Source organism: Pteropus vampyrus, unplaced genomic scaffold, assembly GCF_000151845.1.
Source record: "Pteropus vampyrus isolate Shadow unplaced genomic scaffold, Pvam_2.0 Scaffold9, whole genome shotgun sequence".
Lineage (NCBI taxonomy): Eukaryota > Metazoa > Chordata > Mammalia > Chiroptera > Pteropodidae > Pteropus > Pteropus vampyrus.
In genome coordinates, this window is record NW_011888790.1 from 11,309,095 (window position 1) to 11,328,468 (window position 19,374).

The window sequence follows — 19,374 nt, forward strand, 5'->3', positions numbered from 1 at the left end:
ACTCACAGACACACACTTTGCTTATGTTCTATGTAATTATTCCCTATTTAAAAGTCTGACAACCACTGTTGTTATAGATGAAACAGCACCTATATAGTTTTTGTTAATCAGGCAAACATGGGTTCGAATTCTGCCTGCCAATTCCCAGTGGTATAGCTTTGGGCAAGTGGTTTTAGCCTGCTCAAATACTGGTGTTCTTACTTCTAATGTTGAATAGCTTCCTCACTGAGAAGACCACAAGAGATAATGTGTATAAAGTGCCTCTTTAGCATCACACTTAGCAAATAATAGACACACAGATAACTACTTTCATATTCCCTTCTCCTACTTTAAGATCACATCACATGTATTAATAAAATATATAGACCCACATTAGAAACCTTAAGTCAACCTCATCACTGTTGCCACATTTCTTACTTTCTCTGATCAATTCTGTCCATTTCATCTCTAACTTTTATTAAATATATAAAAGTAATTCAAAGTAATAATATCCTTATGATTATAAATAACAGCCTAATGCTCAAACCTTTCCAAGCTCTGTCTGGTTTTACAGAGGTAACTCCTTTAATTATGTTAGATATTTTCTTTAGTAGTTAATACCACATAGCTAAATAAAATACTTCTACTATTTTTTATTTTTTAATTTGGTCGTTACTTTTGATTCATATACTCTCCCATCTCTCCCATCCCTCTTTAAGGTAGTCAACAAATATTTATTTAGCACTTAATATATTCCAGTCACTCTTGTAGCCACTAGAGATATATCAGAAGAAAAAATATATGTAAGAATCTTTGCCTTTTTGAAGCTTACATTCTAGTGATGGAAGACAGACAATAAAAAATTTATTAAACTATATACCAGTAATTGAACAGCTTATAGTAGAGAAAAATAAATCAGAAAAGGGAAAATAAGATGCTTAAGAGCCATATTTCTGCAAATTTAAATAGAATTCTAAGGGAAGTCCTCACTCAGTTGATGACATTGAACAAAGAAGGTAAAAGAACTAGCTGTGTGATTATTTTGAGGTAGAGTGTTTTAGGCTGACAGAAGGACAAGAGCTAAGAGCTTGAGTTGGGATCCTGTCTGGTTTTTTTTGAAGAAGAGAAAATATTCCAGTTAGGCTCCATCCAACCATAACATTGTTGTTATTAGTTGTTGGGAAAATGGTGTTTCCATTTACTGAAGTGAAAAAGAATGTGGGAAGAGCAGATTTGGTAGGGAGGTCAAATATTCACTTATTGACATGTCAATTTTGAAATGTGTACTAAGTATACTTACGTGTATATTAAGGAGACAGTTGAATTGCAAAACTGGAGTTTAAGGGACAGGTGCAGGCTATAGACAAAAATTCAGAAAATGTAACCATATAGATATTAGCAAAAGCTATGAGACTAGACATGATGGAGTCACCGAAATCTGTTTATAGATGAGGAAGAGAGGACTAAGAACTGGAATCAGGAGCCCACCAATGTTTCTAGATCAGGGAGATAGCAAGATCTATAGAAGAAACTGAAAAGAGGCAGCCTGTAATGCAGGAAGAAAACCAAAATTTATTTTCCTGGAAAGCAAGTGAAGAAGGTGTTCCAAGGAAGAGAGAGAGATCAATAGTAATAGTTTATGTGCAGCCGCTATTCTGTTCTGGTCACCATTCTAAGTATCTTATATACATATTCATTTCTTCAGTCCTCACAACAACCCTGTGGCTTTTGCACTATTATTAATCCTGTTTTCAGATAAGGAAACTGAAAAAGGAAAGATCAATTAAATCATGCAAGATTTCATGGAGACTAATTTGTAAATTGAATCCAGACAATCCAGCCACAGAGTTTATGCTTCTGACCATTACCTACCTACCCTATGTGAACTCTACTGCATCAAATGTTGCACATAAGTAGAATGAGTGCTGAGAACTGACCCACACATAGATTTTGCACTGGAGACTTTGACATGAGCTATTCCACTGGAGTAGGGGCTTGTAAGAGCTTGATTGGAATCTGTTCAATTTAAAACAGGAGGGAGGAATTGGAGAGAATAAATATAGAGAGGTTTTCTAGGGGTGCTACTAAAGTAGTTAAATTTCACTCTTTTCATTCTTTTATTGGTTAGGTTTGTAACTTTATATAATGAAATAGCACTTCTAATTCTTTCTCAATCATCTGTAGAATATCTTTTGGCATTCTGTTTTATAAAACATGGATATTAGCAATTCTCCCTCATCCACCAACAATTTCCAACCTCTGTCATCTGCAGTCATCCAACCTCTGTCCATTTTTTGATTGTTTCAGAAAATTTTATTTTGTAAACATAAGATTCTTCCAAGTTGTTAGCATAGGTTGATTCTAAAAGTTTTAACGCATATGAAGTGTTTATATTTTGGCAATTATAAATATGTTCTGCAGAATCAAGACATAAACTCTGATTTTCTTATTCAAGGCCTTCCGTGAATGCCTATGGAAAGCGGATATTTGATTGAATTAAGCATAAACTCATAGATAACTTTAAGAATGGGCCACGGCTTGTTTAACGATCTTTTAGAGAGATCAGTCCAGATAAACTAATGGAACCCTCTCTGCTGGCATCTTTTTTCTGGGATTATTCAGTTATTGTTAAAATTACTTCTTGTTTGTTTGGATGATTAATTAATTGGTTCGTTTATATCTGGCCATGATTGGTCATCCATAATGATTAACATGAACATTTGCTTAATCTCTCTTTTATTTATCGTCTCGTCATTTAATCTGCACCTCGCTTGTCCATGTTGCCTCCTTACTGTTCTAGATTTAAACCTCTCTCCATGTGTATACTAGGATGAGGCTTCCTTTATTATGCATTCTCCATTAACATCACTCCATTTATTTTAAGTTCTCCAGAACCTCTCATCCATTGATGGCCTCTGTCCTCTCTCCTGTTATCCTTGATGTTGTAAACTTAAACCTTTATTATTTATCAACATGTTGGTGACATCACATTAGGGAGAAGGAAATAATATGTAAGTCTGAGTCTCAGAAGGTATGGACAGAATCTTGGTTCTGATATCTTTCCTTTTTAAAAAATAAAAATAAAAAAATAAAAATCAATTAACCTAACTTAGTTTCTCCAGGTAGAAAATGAAAACATCATAATTATATTCTATCTTACCAAGGTAATTGTGAAAATATATATTTTACAGCATTAGAGTGAGGCCTAATTTAGAGAATTTAGAGAATTTAAGTTAAAATTTATGCTTTTTGACATAATTATCTAGGTAAAAACAATGGCAAGCTAGTTTTTATAATTTGGCCTTATAACTATCAAATCTTTTTTTTTTTTTAATGTGATTTATGTGTCACTGTAGAGCTCTGTGGTTTATTTCTTTAATATTTTGCCACAGGACATTTTGATATCCTGTTTATACATTTTATCTTCTCCCAAGCACTAGAAATTAGTTGATTCTATTTGATTTTTAGTATTTATGAGTCACTCTCTTCTCAAATAGAGTACTGGTACTATAGACTTGATTATTATACCGGCAATTTTATATTATATGAAATTATTACATATTAATGTTTTCCACTAAAGATTGTTCTTTAAAATTTCAACTTATTGACTTCTAATGGAAAATGCAACTGTCACGAAAATCATAATAATCATGTCATTATGACCACCGAATTATTTTCGTATAGTCAGACCTATATGGAAAACCGAATTATAATCAGGATGAGAGTAGGCACAGAGTTGGATTTAAGCGACTTACACATTTCTGCAACTGAGATTTCTGCACCTGTCTTGCCAATTAAACTTTAACCATAATAAAGTCCTTCTTTATTATAAAGCACACTGTCAACATTTGCCCCTTCATATTGTATTTCCTACACTTATACTTCTGACCACCCCAAACTTCTCTGCCTTTTTGATTGGCCTCTTAGTCTCATGAGATCATAAGATGTATAAATAAAATCATCCTTCTCTCCCTGCCAGGCTGTGGGGCAGACTTTGGACCAAAGCTCACTATCAGATGTTTTGAGACCCGAGCCACCCCTTAATAATATGAAACTGATTGTGTGGGTTATTATCTGTACTTTACAGTAAATAGAGAGTAGCCCAATTATAAAAACTCTGTACAATAGACTTTCTCATAGATCTCCAAACACTTTATAAACATCCACTTATATACTTATTTTATAAGTATAATAATCAAAGATCATTTTTGTGAACATGTGTACTAAGAAATAGTTCAATATAATTTGTGCTTACTACAACACTTTTTAAGTCTTTAGAAGTATTAAATAATCTAGATTTTTCACTAATCAGGGTTGTCCTTGCCAAAATTTGTTTAAATTTTCAGCTTAACAAAATGGCCTTGTCTACTGGTTTTCAGAGTCCAATTTTTTAAGGTGGTTGCACGAAAATGAACTTTTGGAATGGACCACTGAGTGTACTGTGATATAATTTTACTCCATACTGAAAATTGTAAATGAAAAAAAAATCCATGGAACATGTAGTTGTGAGCTTACATGTAAGTAAAAGCCCTGTGGAAAGTCCAATTTATGGTAACGTTATAAAAGAAATATGATCCTAGTTTCCTGAGTTCTCCTTTATCTTGAAATTCTACATTCCTAAAAGAGCATGAGACTTTGATGCAGTAATTATCTAACACAGGCATCTATCTCTGTATTCAGTTACGGTTTTGAGATTCAACAAAAGCAAGACATGCAGGTGGCCTTAGTAACTGTCAGTTGAAATTTCAGATAAGACAGAGTTTATAACATATTGACATACCATATTTCACTAATGGGATAAGTTATCACAATATAACCTGTTTCACATACATTCGAGATGATATTTCAGCCACCCAGCTACTAAAAAGAAACACATGTGAATGAAAGCAAAGTTTCTGACTCATGAATGTATTAGGCGATAATTGTTTTCACTGAAGTCTCAGCAAAATTTAAGTTTAGAGAGAAAGCATGTTTATTACTTACCTTGATGTAAGTATATTTGTTGCAAAAAGTCTTAAATATTTTTGAAGTAATATATATGGTTTTGAGATACAAAAGTATTTTTGCAGAAGTGGCTGAACACCTCCCTCTTTCTTAAAGTTACCTGTCAGTTACCATTTTATAACATTGCATGAGGATGCCACAAAGGGAAAATCTTTGTACTAAAGGAAGAATTTGGTTTAAAGAATTTTAAATCTTAATTCTGAAAATATGGTATATAATCTCAACACTTAGCAATCATAGGATATTCAAGAAAATAATATTTCAATCTATCTCAGTCTTAAAATTTTTAGTGAATGTGTTTCACTGTAATCAAAGTTTATTTTTTCTAAAAATCTCCACTTTAAAACTTTATTCCCACGCATTTGATTTTGTATATCGCAGTTAACTTAGTCCTAATTTCCTCTCAACCTATATTCACTGAATTTTGAAGGAAATAATTCCTGCATTTTTAGGATACCACCTTATAAAAGAAAAGTACAATTAAGAGGTATAAATTGTCCGCTAAAAACCATGCCCAAGAAATTTTTTACTTCATATTCTGTGATTTCTTTCTTTGTATTTCCCCTTGGTTCTTAGGTATAATGTTATTAAATTGACAATTATGTTGTTATAATTAAGCGCATTTTTCTTTGTCTTTGGGAATCAAGAGTACTAAATGTTTGACTGTATAGGAATTTCCACTTATATGTTTGCGTGACTTCAAGACTGAAGGTAAATAGACAAGGAAGGAATAAGAGGTGATTCTCAAGTAATTTTCTATAACATTTCTTAATATAGATGAGGAATTATAAAAATCAGCATAATCTGAAAAATTGTCCTTATGTTCTATATTGCTCTGATAAACATAGTTTATTCAATTGTATTTTTATTAAGTGTATACATTTTAGGAATTACTGTTTTGTGCCTGATTTTTATATTTTAATGAACCAATCACCGTGCAGTTGGGCATAGTTAATGAAAACCATTGGAAATGAAATGAAATCTTTTAATGAAAGATGATATTGTTCTTAGTGATCCTTCATATCGTATATTAGAGCCCAGTGTTCTATTTAATTGATGATTTGGAAGTTTAATTAAATATGAGCTTTCCACAAATGACAATTCAGCCTCTGTTATGTGCCAAGAATTATGCTAGATGTGTAGCTGAGACACAGTGATGCTTTACCTTTCAAATTGCCTGCACTCTAATAAAATACCTAGATATTTAACCAGATAATTCATTAAGGTATGCTAACTAGTCTAACAGTACAAGTTACTCAGTGATGGCAGTTAGAGGAAAGAGCCCATACGAAGGCACTGATGAAAAAAATACCATTTCACATTCAGGAAACTACAACTATCAACCAAGGAAAAAGTGTAACTAGTAGTGTGTTCTGGGTATCTCTGTTTTAAAAACAAACAAAGAAAAAATAAAACAAAAAAACACCCCAAATATCATAGCACAAAACAATAACCATTTTATTATACTCATGGATTTTGTGAGCCTCAAATCAGACAGGGCACACAGGGAAGTGTGGAATGGCCGGGGTGTCACCAACTGCTGGGAGGCAAAACACTTGTAGCTGGAGAATCCACTTCTAAGGTGACTTCTTCACTTGCACATCTGGCAGCTTAGCTGGAATAGTGACTACGCTTGGCCTCTCCAGCATGGCAGTCTCAGGGACATTGTACTTCTTAAACCGTGACATATTGTGTGAAGGAGTGACAGATAAGCTCATCAGATTTTAGGGGAGGAAAGTGGGCCAAAGATCTTACCTCTTAATGGAAGGAGCATCAAAGAATTTATTATAGCTCTATGTTTAAATTACAACAGGGTTTGATGAGAGACACGACTAGAGAGGTAGGCAGAGTTCAATATATGGAGGCTCTGGGTGCTGTGTCTAGGAGCTGACACTCATTCTTGAATGTAAAGGAAGATTGCCTTGGATATTTTTTTATCAGAGGAAAAATGATGCCATTTATAACTTAAGAACATAAGCTTAGTGACAGGGTAGAGAAAAGACATGCTTTGGGGAGAGGAGCATGTCTTTTGGGGAGAGGAGCTTTTGGGGAGAGGTCCATAGTGACAAGAGAGTGAACAGCTTAACGTTATAGGCACAAAGGTCTGGCTGGAAAAATGGATATGGGGACTATATGGAGATAAGGATGAAAGAGAATCATCATGTTTCTATTTTTGTTAACTCAGCTCTGGCTTTCCTGAATTTGATATTTCAGTCTGACATTTCTAGTGTGTGGCTTTGGAGCCCAGGATAGCAGTCAGGGCCAGAGATATGGACCTGAGAACATCAGCTTAACCATGTTTTATTGATGGAAACAATAGAAATGGAAGAGAATACTCACGAAAACAGTATAAAGAAGGAGGGCTCAGAACAAAACTCTGGCAACTACGTTTATGGGAAAGTGAGAGAACAACAGAATGTTCTTTTTTCTTTTTGTTTGTTTTGCAATTTATTCAGTGTTATGGTAGCTTCTTTGCTACCTTCTTAAACGCAAAGTGTGTTTTGTTGTTGTTGTTAAAGAACGCCTCGTTTTTTGAGACATTTATCTTTGTCTTTCAAATTTGTGAAATCTAGAGTACAGATCAAACACAAAACTCTGGTTCAAATATTAAAATAAATATACTATATCTTGAAGCATATCAAAACTATATTTTCATCCAATCACTATAAAACAGAACAAAACATTTATTAAATTCTGTATTTGAGACACTTTTTGGATTATGTACAGTACGAGAATTATAGGTTCTGGAAGGCTCACCCTGTGTGTGTTGCTTTGGAAATGATGGTTCTTGGATGTCATTTTGGAACAATTTCTGGTGATTCTTTATAGGACTGGGACCTAGAGGGACTGATATTATTGAGTTCAGGAAAGAAGAGTGAGTAGTATCCAGGGAGGTTTGAGAGAGAATATAACTTAATCATACTTGCTTTCAAGAATTCATGGTCCCAAAGTAATTATAAACCTGAAGACTGAGAGCCAGAGTTGAAAGCTCAACCACTGTACTGAGAGGTCCATGCTTGTGGGCTTTAGAGTAAGAATGTAGTGCTCTTAAAAGGGATAGATGAGAACTGGAAGGTGTGGTGTTGGAAAGACTACCAAGCTCTGGGAGGGCAGGGTAATTGTAGGGATTGAAGAATATAGGAAGTTATCTTGTACTGAATTCACCTTAATGTTTATAGAGCCTCCCATGGGGGCTTAGTGCCATTCAGGGCCTCTCGAACCTACATCTGAATCCCACTGAATTTTCTATTTGACTATTACAACATTTATTTGTACGAGACATCCTTCTAACTGATTTGCAATTTAATCTTCATAAAAACTTGGAGGTAGGTAAAACTGTCATCCTTGTTTAACTGATAAGGACACAGGCACAGAAAACAGCTGGGCTGGTGTTCAGGGAGAGCAGTTTGGCTCTAGATTTTGTGCTGTTAACCAAATATACTAGATTTTTGCTACTGGCATATCAATTTAATAATTCATAGAAAGTAAATATTTTAATGTACTACTTTTTTCACATCTGCTTAATATTTTTGTGTTTCTCCTTTCAAACTTGAAGTAAATGCAGTTTCTATTAAATATCAAATTATACTTTTTAGAAAGCATTTTGAGTTAGTAAACATAGTTTTAAGGTTATACTTCTCAGAGTGAAACAATAATCTCGGCATATTTAAACCTAATTTTCCCAAATTAAATCTTTCTAGCACAGTGCCAATACATGTAGGCAGTCAACAAGTCTTTTTAATGATTCATTAATTGGTTGATTGCATCAAAGAATATATGCTTATTAGAATAAGTGGAATAGAAAACTAAATCAAATTTCTCAATATTTATGTCTATCTGCCACTTTAAAAACCTTAATGTTATGAAGTCAATTTCTTATTTATTCATTTATTCAATATCCAAAAAGTGTTTCTGTACTTTATAAGAAAACCATTATAATATGGTCATAAAGTGATCTTTACTTTATCTCTACTACGAAAGTAATCTGTGAATATTCAGTCATCCTCCTAGTATTTCCTCTTACTTTACTCACCATTTGACTAGTGACATAACATAGAAGTGGAATCTTGATTTTTTTCTCTTCATACCTCATACCAAGGATGGTCAATCCTATTTTCCTACCCTCTGCTTCTATGTCACTTTACTGTGCGACTCAAGCCAGAGGCCCTGGAGCCGTCTTAGAGTCCTCCCTTTTCTCCATTTTCTATATCCATGATTATAACTTCTCTAACTAAACATTTACTTCTATTTCCTTTGCTTCTGCCTTCATTCAGGCCCTCATCAGGTCTTGCCTGAATTATAGCAGTGATTTTCTATTTGGTCTCTAGGCTTACTGAACATCTCAGCCTCCTTCCTCTTCCAATTCTGCTTTTACATATCTAAGAGGAGAATCTTTCTAATCTGAGAATTTATCATTTATCCTGCACTTAAAACTGTGGGTATTCTCCATTGCAGTCAGGAGAGAGGTCCCGTTCCTTAGCAAGTTGCTATGACTCTCCAGGTTCTTACCTGGGCAAACAGGAAGTGATAAAGAATATTTGAAGAACAAATGAATAAGAAAAATATATTGAAACTGTCATTAAGTAATTAACATAAATTGAGAGAAATCAAATATCAACATTCTCAACTGAGATTTTTTTTGGAATAAGCTTATTAGTAGCTAGTGGAAATAAAGAATGATAGATTGTGGGAGGCACAGATATTGCCATTTGGTGATTTTTAATGATGCACATGTGCTTTATGTCTGGGTTTAATTTTATTTTTGAGGATGAAAACTAAGGAATAAGGTTATATAATTTTACTTCTACATGGGTGTTCACTGCTAGAATAACTACAATAGAAATAGAATCTTGTACAAAATCCTATACTGAACCATTCAAATTTTCTAACAATATTTTGATGAGAACTTAAAGAGATGCATATAAATTTTCACTTATTCTATTTACTGGCCAAGCGTTTTGAGGCTACCACAGAGCTCAGCTGAAAAAAGTTCTCTGATTCATTGGTCATGTGTGCAATGGGCATGGGAGTGAGAAGTTATAAATAATATGCCATATTTGCTAGCCCTGACTAAAATGCTACTTAAAATTAAGATTAAAGTTAGTGTTTACATGGACAATATTTTTGAGGAGAGCTGCTTAGATACTAAAAGTATCTTTCCCTTTAACATTTTGTGTTGCCTATTTCAGATTTCTACATAAGTAACCTGTTAAATAAAATTATTTATTGTTATGTATCTCAATGATGAATGGCATATATTGAAATCAATTTTACTTAAAACACAAAGAGATGATATGCTGTATGAAGTATAAAATTATTATTATAATGTGTTAGAGATATTCACAGATCCACAGGGCAATGAGTTAATCCTAAAAAGAATGTTAAAATGTTGCAATTTGTAATCAGTTTACGGGAAGAAGATATAGTATAATAGACTAGAGCACAGACTACAGAAACTAACAGAATGAAGTTCAAATTTTAGAACTGCTGTTTACAAACAGTATAACTTGTACAGATGATTTAATGTTTAAATGCTTCAGTTTCATTGTTTGTTTGTTTGTTTGTTTGTTTTAGCCAGGAACAGAGTATCATTTATGCAGGACTGTTATGAGGAATAAATGAGAAAATAAATATAAACCATCACTTAATAAGGACACAATAAAGATGTGTCTTTCTGTTCCCTCCTTTAGTATATTTCTGATAATTCCATTCTTGAAACAATTTCCCTAGCTTAAATGATGGTGCTGTAAGATACCATTGTTTGATAATAATATCCAGTAAACATCAATAAATCACTTAATTGTTAAACACATACCAACCCCACGAGAGGAACCGAGAATGCAAAAAATGAACATAACATGATTTCTGTTCTGGTGAACAGTACAATGGATTCAGGAGACAGACATTTACTGATAAATTTCCATATTAGCTTAATAATTATAGAAGACTTATATACTAGTGGAGGACAAAACTAACTCTGGACTTGAAACATGTTTCAACTTAGTTAATGTCTGGTCAAGATTTTGAAGTAGAAGTTAGGTTTAATAATCTGGGAGAAAGAAGGAATAGTGTTTCAGATGTAGGAAGCCTCATGAGAAAATTCACGGATCCATGGGAGAAGAGGCCACAGGCAAGGGACTAAGGTGGTGACAGTGGAGAACATGGGTTGGAGGATATGCAGAGGACACGAAGCTGCAAAAGAAGACGAGACATGCTGAAGTGTTCTATAAATCAAGTTACAGAGCTTGTATTTTATCCTGCAGACACTTGGGAGTCAACAGCAATTTTAAAAAAAGAGATTGACATCTGTTCTCTCTTGGGGAAGTTAATTCTGTTGGCTGTGAGAAGAATGATTTGATTTGTCTGGAAATAAAAATGGACTGACAACAAAGCTACTAGTGAAGAGATATTATTAGAGTTTATAAAATAAATGACAAAGAAGTAAAAAAAAAAAAAAAAGTGGGTAACGATCAAGATAACTCCATAGTGCTCAATGGAGGAAATGTTGGTGACATTAAATGGCAAAGTCAGAGAGAGAGGATGATTTAAAAGAAGGAAAATGCATTAAGTTTTGAGCATTTGGGGAATGTTTGGGAGAAATGTAGGTGATAGATCCAGGTGGAATATCTAGGAGCTATCAAGTAGATATTTAGAAAAGAGGCTCTGAGTTCAGTTGAGATTTGAGTATAAACTATAGATTCAATATAAACAAATGGAGGGATAAATTAGCTGATGACTAGGATTATGATTTTGAAAATATTCATGGTCATAGCACAAAATTTAGGGGATGGGGATAGTGAGTAGATTTCTACTTGAGAAGTAAGGGGTAGCTGGAGAGATAGAGGCTGCATTAAGAAAGGCAAGTGAGGTGAGGATTTCTAGAAGGGAGTCAACAGTATCTAAAGCAGCATCAAGACAGAAGATGAAGTGTGTCTTGAGATATTTAGATTATTATGCTGTTCGACTTTGGAAACTACAAGATTTTTTCTCCAAGTTTGTACATTTGTGGATATTCTGTAGAGCACAGCTCCTTCAGTTTTATTATGTGTAGGAATCATCTGGGAATTCTGTTAACATGCAGATTCTGATTCAGTAGTGCTAAGACGAGACCTGAGATTCACTATCTCTAACAAGCCCCAGGTGGTGCCTATTTATTGGTCTATGGACAACACTGAGTAGCAAGGCTCTCTGGTGGTTAGTGAAAATGGGCAATCGCAATTCGGGATGTTTACTTTGAGAAACTTTCTTTCCTTACAATAAATGGATATTATCGTTCCACGTGAGAATTTGTACGTAAGCTGGATAGAAAGTTCTGGCAGTTTGATCCTTCGGTGTATAGAACTCCAGATGAATTTCATCCTTTCTTTTTTTTTTTTTGCTTGTCTTTAGTCTCATCTTCCTTCCATGTTAGGGGAAATAAAAAGCAATCCCTTGATATTTCTTTCACTTTAGCAGATAGATGAGCTGATACTTCCTTTAGTAGAACCCACAGTAAGCCTCAAAACATTTATTTCTTTTGTGCCTTCATTTCTGATATTTTTTGTCCCTGGCTGGAATGAATCTCATTTGACAACATTTCAGGGGAAAAAAAAAAATGCAATCTTCAATTCAGATGTCTGAAAAGCCTTCATTGACTGATGTTCTGACTTTTTTTTTATCTACCCCACTTGCCTCAGAGCTGTGTCTACATGTTCCTTGTGTCTGTTTTACTAATAAATTACATTAGCTGTACCTACTCACCTGCTTTGTTACTAGTCTGTAAATCTGAAACTTGGGAAATGGTATGACAAGCACTGTGGGGAAAATATGCTTTTCTGCTATGAAGGAAGGCAGAGCCAGATAAAAATTTAAGAAAAATAAAGGGAGCTAGAGTTGCTATGGGAAGTATTGGGAGCTTGAGTTAGTGTGATAAAGATGAAAATTGAACGAGAACATAGATGCAAATGGATTTGTAGAGGCTGAATCGACATGACAGGGTCTTGATCGAACATCTTCAATAATTAAAAGGAAAAGGGAGGAATCAGCTATTGAGGTTTCAGGCTCATAGGACTAAAGAAAATGGTGATGCTGTGAAGAGAAATCAAGAAATTAAAGTATCTGACTAGGACTTGGGGGATAAAAGAAGGAAATCGATGAGTTTAATGTGATGATTTTAAGGATTCTGGAAACAGACATCTTTTACTCAGGTGGTATTGATAGCTGGGAGTATGATGCAGACATTAATTCTAGTTTCTAGTAAATTTTACTTGGAATCTTAGGTAAGAAACGAAATGCTAAGTGAAATAATACATTTTAGGAAATTCATTTTAGGAAAAGTATTTTAGGAAAATACATTTTTTCCCTTAAATACTTTTCCTAAAAGTATTTAAGGAAAGAGGACAGAAAAATCATGTCTTCAAGAGAAGGATTAGGACGAGGGCTGTTGAAGGAAAGAGAAAATGGACAAGAATGATGGTGAGCAAATCAAGTGAGCTGGTGTGACAGTCTGTGAAAGAGAGAGACTGACAATGGCAGAGGGAACAATATGGCAAATACAAAGATGTTAGAGTAGGGTGAAAAATTGAATATAACTCTTGTGTTCAAGTAAGAGTTTCACAAGCGCAAGGGAAGCAGGGCAGAAGCCAACTTTTAAAAGATTAAAAAATATTAGGGCTCAGTACAAAAAAACAGGCAACAAATAGACTATTCTCTTATAATAAATTAGAAAACAGACATCAGCCATAAAACCGAACTGATTTGGGCCAAGTTGGTTAACCTCTCTAAAGTAGGTCGTTGTTTTTCTACTTCTATACTAGAAATTTTGATACTTCTCAAAATCATGGAGGAAAACCAATGAGGTAGTTTCAATTCCATGAAGGAAATTTATTATCAACTCTCCTGATAATATTTGTGTTTAATTTGGAGGGTTTTAGGATAAGACAGAGTGGTGAACCTTTAGATAAATACTCTTATTCTTGAATTGATTGACAAAGTAAGTTGAGAAGTTCACAAAGATTTTTCTTCATTTTAGGTGTCTTTATTTTAATTTAAATTTTAAATGAATATCATTTCATTGAGATACTTTGGTTTTTGTATTAAAATTATTCTCTGTTATTATCGTTATTAACGGAGATAGTTTGGTCAGTCGTGGCCAGTTGACTCAGTGCCTGGTGTAATTAGAATACAGAATGGAATGCTATATGCAAATAATAACATATCTCATATGAAATGTGGAAAACAAGTGCTCTGTGAACGTGGAGCACTCCCTAGATATGAGGATTTATTCCTGTCTAACCAGGCAGTTTGAAGGACCTGCATGCTTCCACTGCAGACTGGCTCAGTAGAGTAAGAGTTAACTTAGGAAGCATGTCGTCACCTTTAGAAACCCCTCCCTTGGCATCAGTACCCTCTGCTTGGCATCAAAGCAACGGAAAAACTTAAGCAGAGCTCCAAGTGACCCTTCCAACCCTGATTTCAGTACCCCCATGTTGTTTCTGTTTCCTTGGAGGCCTTGAAAACTGTGTATGCACAATAGCTGAGTTCATGTACAGTCGTCACAATTCACCTGAGAAGTGATTCTCCCCTCAGGCATCAATCAGCCAAGACCATCACAGGGTGTGTGAACATGTTTCAGCTCTATTTGGTCTTACTCTATACTTCAGAATACCAATTTCGCAACCCTTGGGTAATTCAGAAATCAGTTTAACTTAAAGTCCAAATTTTCATTTTGTTTATAAAATATCCACTGCTTTTCAAAACTTGGTTTAAATAATGATTTCTCATGTGTTTTTGATCAAAGATTTTGATTTTAAAATCGGTAAGAATTATAATTTAAGAATGCCAAGAAATTGTCATCAGCAGTTTCGTCTGTTTTTGAACTTTAACTCCACTTTAATCTCAATTTTCGCATTGACCTTTCTTCAGAAAAATATCTTGAATTATTCACTTTCTTAAAACATTCTCTGTAAGAGATCAGTAATAAATTATTAGACAGAAACCAGATATTTTAATCACTTAGTTTCCAAAATAATATTTAGGTTAAAGCAGCAAATTAGAAGAGTTTATTAAAAATAAGGACCCTCATTTCATGTTTTTTTCATTTTAATTTTTTGAGAAAGAGATTTTTCTGTTAAGTCAAATTTTAGCTTTCATAAAGTTTCCATAGTCATTTACAAAGGTTGAATATTTTATGAGATGAAATATTACTACTTAAAATAATATGAATACTGTCACACAGGATTAATTTTAAAATCAGTGATGACACACTTTATACAGGGGGTGCACTACATTATTTCATAGTGTGTTCACAATCAAATGTCATGTTGTATACATTGCATTATCATAATTTTCTAATTAATTTATTCTTTATGCATGTTTATACATGTTCCAATTGCATTTCATTAACTCATAGTTTTCTTGTAAGTTTGTGCTTTCTTTCCATGTTCAAAGAATCTCTTTAATTCAATTTCTCTGTTTCTCCTCATACAGTCTGGCAGCCAGATATGCAACTCAGTCTAATCACAGTGGAATTGCAACCAGTCAAAAAAAGCCTACTAGGTCAGTTAATATCTCTAATTTATTGCTTGTTAGTGATAATAAAGTAAATGCCCAGTGATATTTTGTCCTATCTTTCTAAATTTTTTCAAAAATTACATATTTCTGGATGAAAAGTTTAGAGGACTGAATTCTTCCAAGAGGATATCCTTATGCAGTCTCAGGGATGGGAGTGTTTGTATTAGATCATTAAAATGGGGTTTGGCATCTTTTTTAGTTTTGTCATACACATACATAGTGATAGAACTGGGCTGAAGTCTAGGTTCTGGGCTGAGAGACAGTCAAGGAAAAAATATTGCTTTGAGGCCCCGTTCTTTCTAAGTCAGGGAATCTGGAAGTTATGCACCAAGATTCTCATTGCTTTTTGAGACGGGCACACATTAATTATTCTACATTTTGAAGCAGAATTAAGAAATATTGGCGTATTTTTAGGGAATGTTAACACCGTCTCAGCCTGGACTGTTCTTGTATCTATAATAGATTAAATTTTGAGTCTTTGTGACATGTGTTTCAAAGACAGTCTTTTATAATAAATGACAGTGCATTATGTACTGTTTGGAAAATATTGGTATGTAAAAACGTGTTCAAAGTGTTTGATTTTCTTTTAAATGTTAAGTTGCTGAAGGCATAATGATAGCATGGAACCAGCTGAGTGAAGCCTCAGCAAATGTATTTTGTACCCCTGATTATTATGTGATTATTATATATGCCCTCTCATTCGATGAAGATGTATCTCAGTGGTCGTTTACTAGTCACGGCCGTAATAATGAATCATGTTATGCAAAGTTTGACCACAAGGAGTGCTTATGATGTCTTGACTTGAGGTATGTACTTTTCTCTTTGCCTTGGTTTTCTAAGATATATTCATTTCCATAGTAATTAAAATTATTCTGGAGAGATAAAATGATATTTAATTAAAAATTAGAAGATATATTATAAATTAGGATGTGCAAAGAACAGTGACCTGCCATGTACAGTAAGCATTTTTATCACTTCTAAGACTTATGCATATAAAAGATATTTTAAGAACTTTGATTTAATAGAACGTCTCTCTCTTTTTTTTTTTTTTTGTGGCTGTATTCTCATTTCTCTTTTTATTACTTTGATGAATGATCTGGAGTTCTGGCTGCCTGTCAAATTAGGGTAATGAGAAGAGCAAATGGATTTTTTAATTTGTTTTAATTTGTTCTTCTGAGAACTAAAGATCACTTGGCTTCATGGGTCATAGTAAAGATTAAAATGCATTTTAATTGCTTTCTAGAAACAGGTCAAACTTTTACTGCAAGCAGGGAAAGTTTTATTGCAAGTTTTGTGACAAAATTTGTTTAGACATGTGAATTTGGAAAGAACTTTCTAAGTCTATGACTATGTCTACAGGAATAGTTCTCAGGTTTATTATGATTGAGACATTTGGCCAAATAAATTAGTCTAGTTCTTTCTGCAGAATGAAATCACCGATCCTCGAAATTCCCATTGTCTGTGCTTATTCTGCTTTACTTGCAACGCCTGCAGATCCATTTGAACAAAAGCTAAGTGCTGGAATCCTTTGGAAAAGATTCTAATCTTGTGTATGACACAACCTCTAATTAGCAAAATAGCTGACGGGATTCCTTATTAGCCATATATAAACTCCAAGATACAGTCAACATCTTGAAACTATGAACTGTTCCAGGAAATCAGCACTTCTGTTTTTAAGCTGGTATTTGTGTTTTCCTGATTTTCATTCCATTTTGCAATACCTGTTACCATTTAAAAAGTATTTGGTTATATAAGCATTGGATTTCCTAGTAATTTCTGGAAATAATAAATCAAATAATATTATGAATTGAGTTCAAATGTGAATATTGTCACAACTGATTGTCAAATTGTGATATATTAGGCACCAATATAACAGATATGAACGTTCTTTTATTTTAGAAATTTTGTAAAGCAGAACAGTAAAAAATTCAGTAATGTTTTATAAGTTTTGGATTATTTTTGTTTGTTTTTCTTTTAAAATAGAAATTATCAGAGCAGTACACAGTGGCATTCACATGGTGGCAGCAAATGCTAGCAAAGTAGCTGGCCATCTTTAATATTATGTTTTCAAATATGTCCTGGAAGGCCAATATTAGTTCTTAATTTCTAGTTTTTAATTTATGTACATTGAGTTTATTGTACAATATATGTTAGCAGTATAAAATAAAATACAGTAATTGTACATTTTAGGCACAATTCATGATATAATTGATACTTGAAATTTTAATATGGAAACTGTTTTAACAGTGAAATAATTGACCTAAACTGGTACTTAATTATAGTCCAAATAAAATAACTGCAGATTGTAACTTTCTGTCAAACTTACCTTAATTTTAAGGTAGTCTGCCTATATTTCCTTATGTCTTATACTTCATACTCAAAGAATAGCTGAAGCTACTGTCATTTTAGGTGTATTTTAAATTGCCATTCTGCTGACAGATTTTTTCTTCTAAGACCTGCATCCTTTCATGTCATATCACTTCTATGATCAGTTGGCCGTACTTGTGAGATAACCAGCTAAAGTCTAGGTGCTTACTTTTGCCAAGAGATTGAAAGTTTTTATGTGAGGCAGGTCACTCAAACACGAATTAACTCATGACTTTGCTCCCTAGTCCATATTTTAGAGTAGCTAACTAGCTTAGATATTCAATAAGTATTTACTGTTTGTAATTGGTTCAGTAATCTTATTTGTCTTGTTATTAATGTACGTGCTGATTTAGGATACAGCTACATAAGATAAAAACAAATGTTCTGTACATTGAAAAGAGCAACTTAGCACGAACTATAGGTAGCTGATTAATGCCCTGAGAACAAAATAGAGTTAAGTGTTATTATTTCCCTTGCTTTTTATGTAATTGTTATGGTACTTTTAAGTCAAAGTTTTATTCATCAGCAGTGTGGTAAGTATAATTTTTTTTCAGTTCAAGGTGACTCTATTTCTAATTGCTCTATATTATTAATATACTTTGGAGCCATATTTATTGAAAGGTGAAACAAGATTTTTCTGGAAATTCTCGAACCCGGTGTTTAGCTATTTATTTGTCACTTAAAGCAACACTTTCTGCTAAGTAGATTTTAGAACATCATATATTGTTATTTTCTCATTAAATCTTCCCTGATCAGAACTTCCTGCTCCCCATCTTTTTGTAATATACAATAATGATGTAATTTTTCTTATACTATTTCAGGCTTCCAGGTCCCTCTAGGGTACCAGCCGCGGGCAGCAGCAGCAAGGTCCAGGGAGCCTCTAATTTAAATAGGAGAAGTCAGAGCTTTAACAGCATTGACAAAAACAAGCCTCCAACTTATGCAAATGGCAATGAAAAAGGTACGTATTAGCCTGTTACATCATTATGGTATAAGCCTGACATATGCGTATCGTAAATTACATGCTAAATCTAATATTTGAGCAGCGTTACAGCTTTTGGAATGGAAATGCTATCATTGGAGCTTCCTGTTTTCTAACTGCCCCCTCCTGAATTCCAGCTTTTTTCAGGACTTTTCTTATCTGAAGAACATTTTAAGGAAACAAACTTATTTATTTTAAAGTGGTTCATTATCTGCAGTATAAAATCTGTTTCTCAAAATAGTTTCTCCCAGATGCATATAAATAGCATTTTCTTTTTTCTTCTTGTGTTTTATGAACATTTATCCCAAAATCATAAATCTATATTAAATTTATTTGAATCTTTAGTTTTAGTTAATTTCAGTACAATAGTGTTTTAGGCAGTTACATTGGAGTATCATAATTTGAGACATAATTAATCATGATGGGTATTTAATCTTTGAAAGCAGCATTAAGTATTATGACCTTAGTTTTTCCTAAAGAGACAAATTATT

The 19,374-nt window shown here is 33.6% G+C and overlaps 1 protein-coding gene across 1 annotated transcript in view; it reads left to right on the forward strand.

The window, feature by feature from the left end:
• Positions 1 to 19,374, forward strand: part of NAV3 (neuron navigator 3) — a 312,728-nt gene that overhangs the window by 109,203 nt on the left and 184,151 nt on the right. The window contains exons 6-7 of the mRNA XM_023520404.1: positions 15,451 to 15,519; positions 18,723 to 18,862. Of these exons, the coding sequence (XP_023376172.1) occupies positions 15,451 to 15,519; positions 18,723 to 18,862 (209 nt within the window). The remainder of the gene's footprint in view (positions 1 to 15,450; positions 15,520 to 18,722; positions 18,863 to 19,374) is intronic.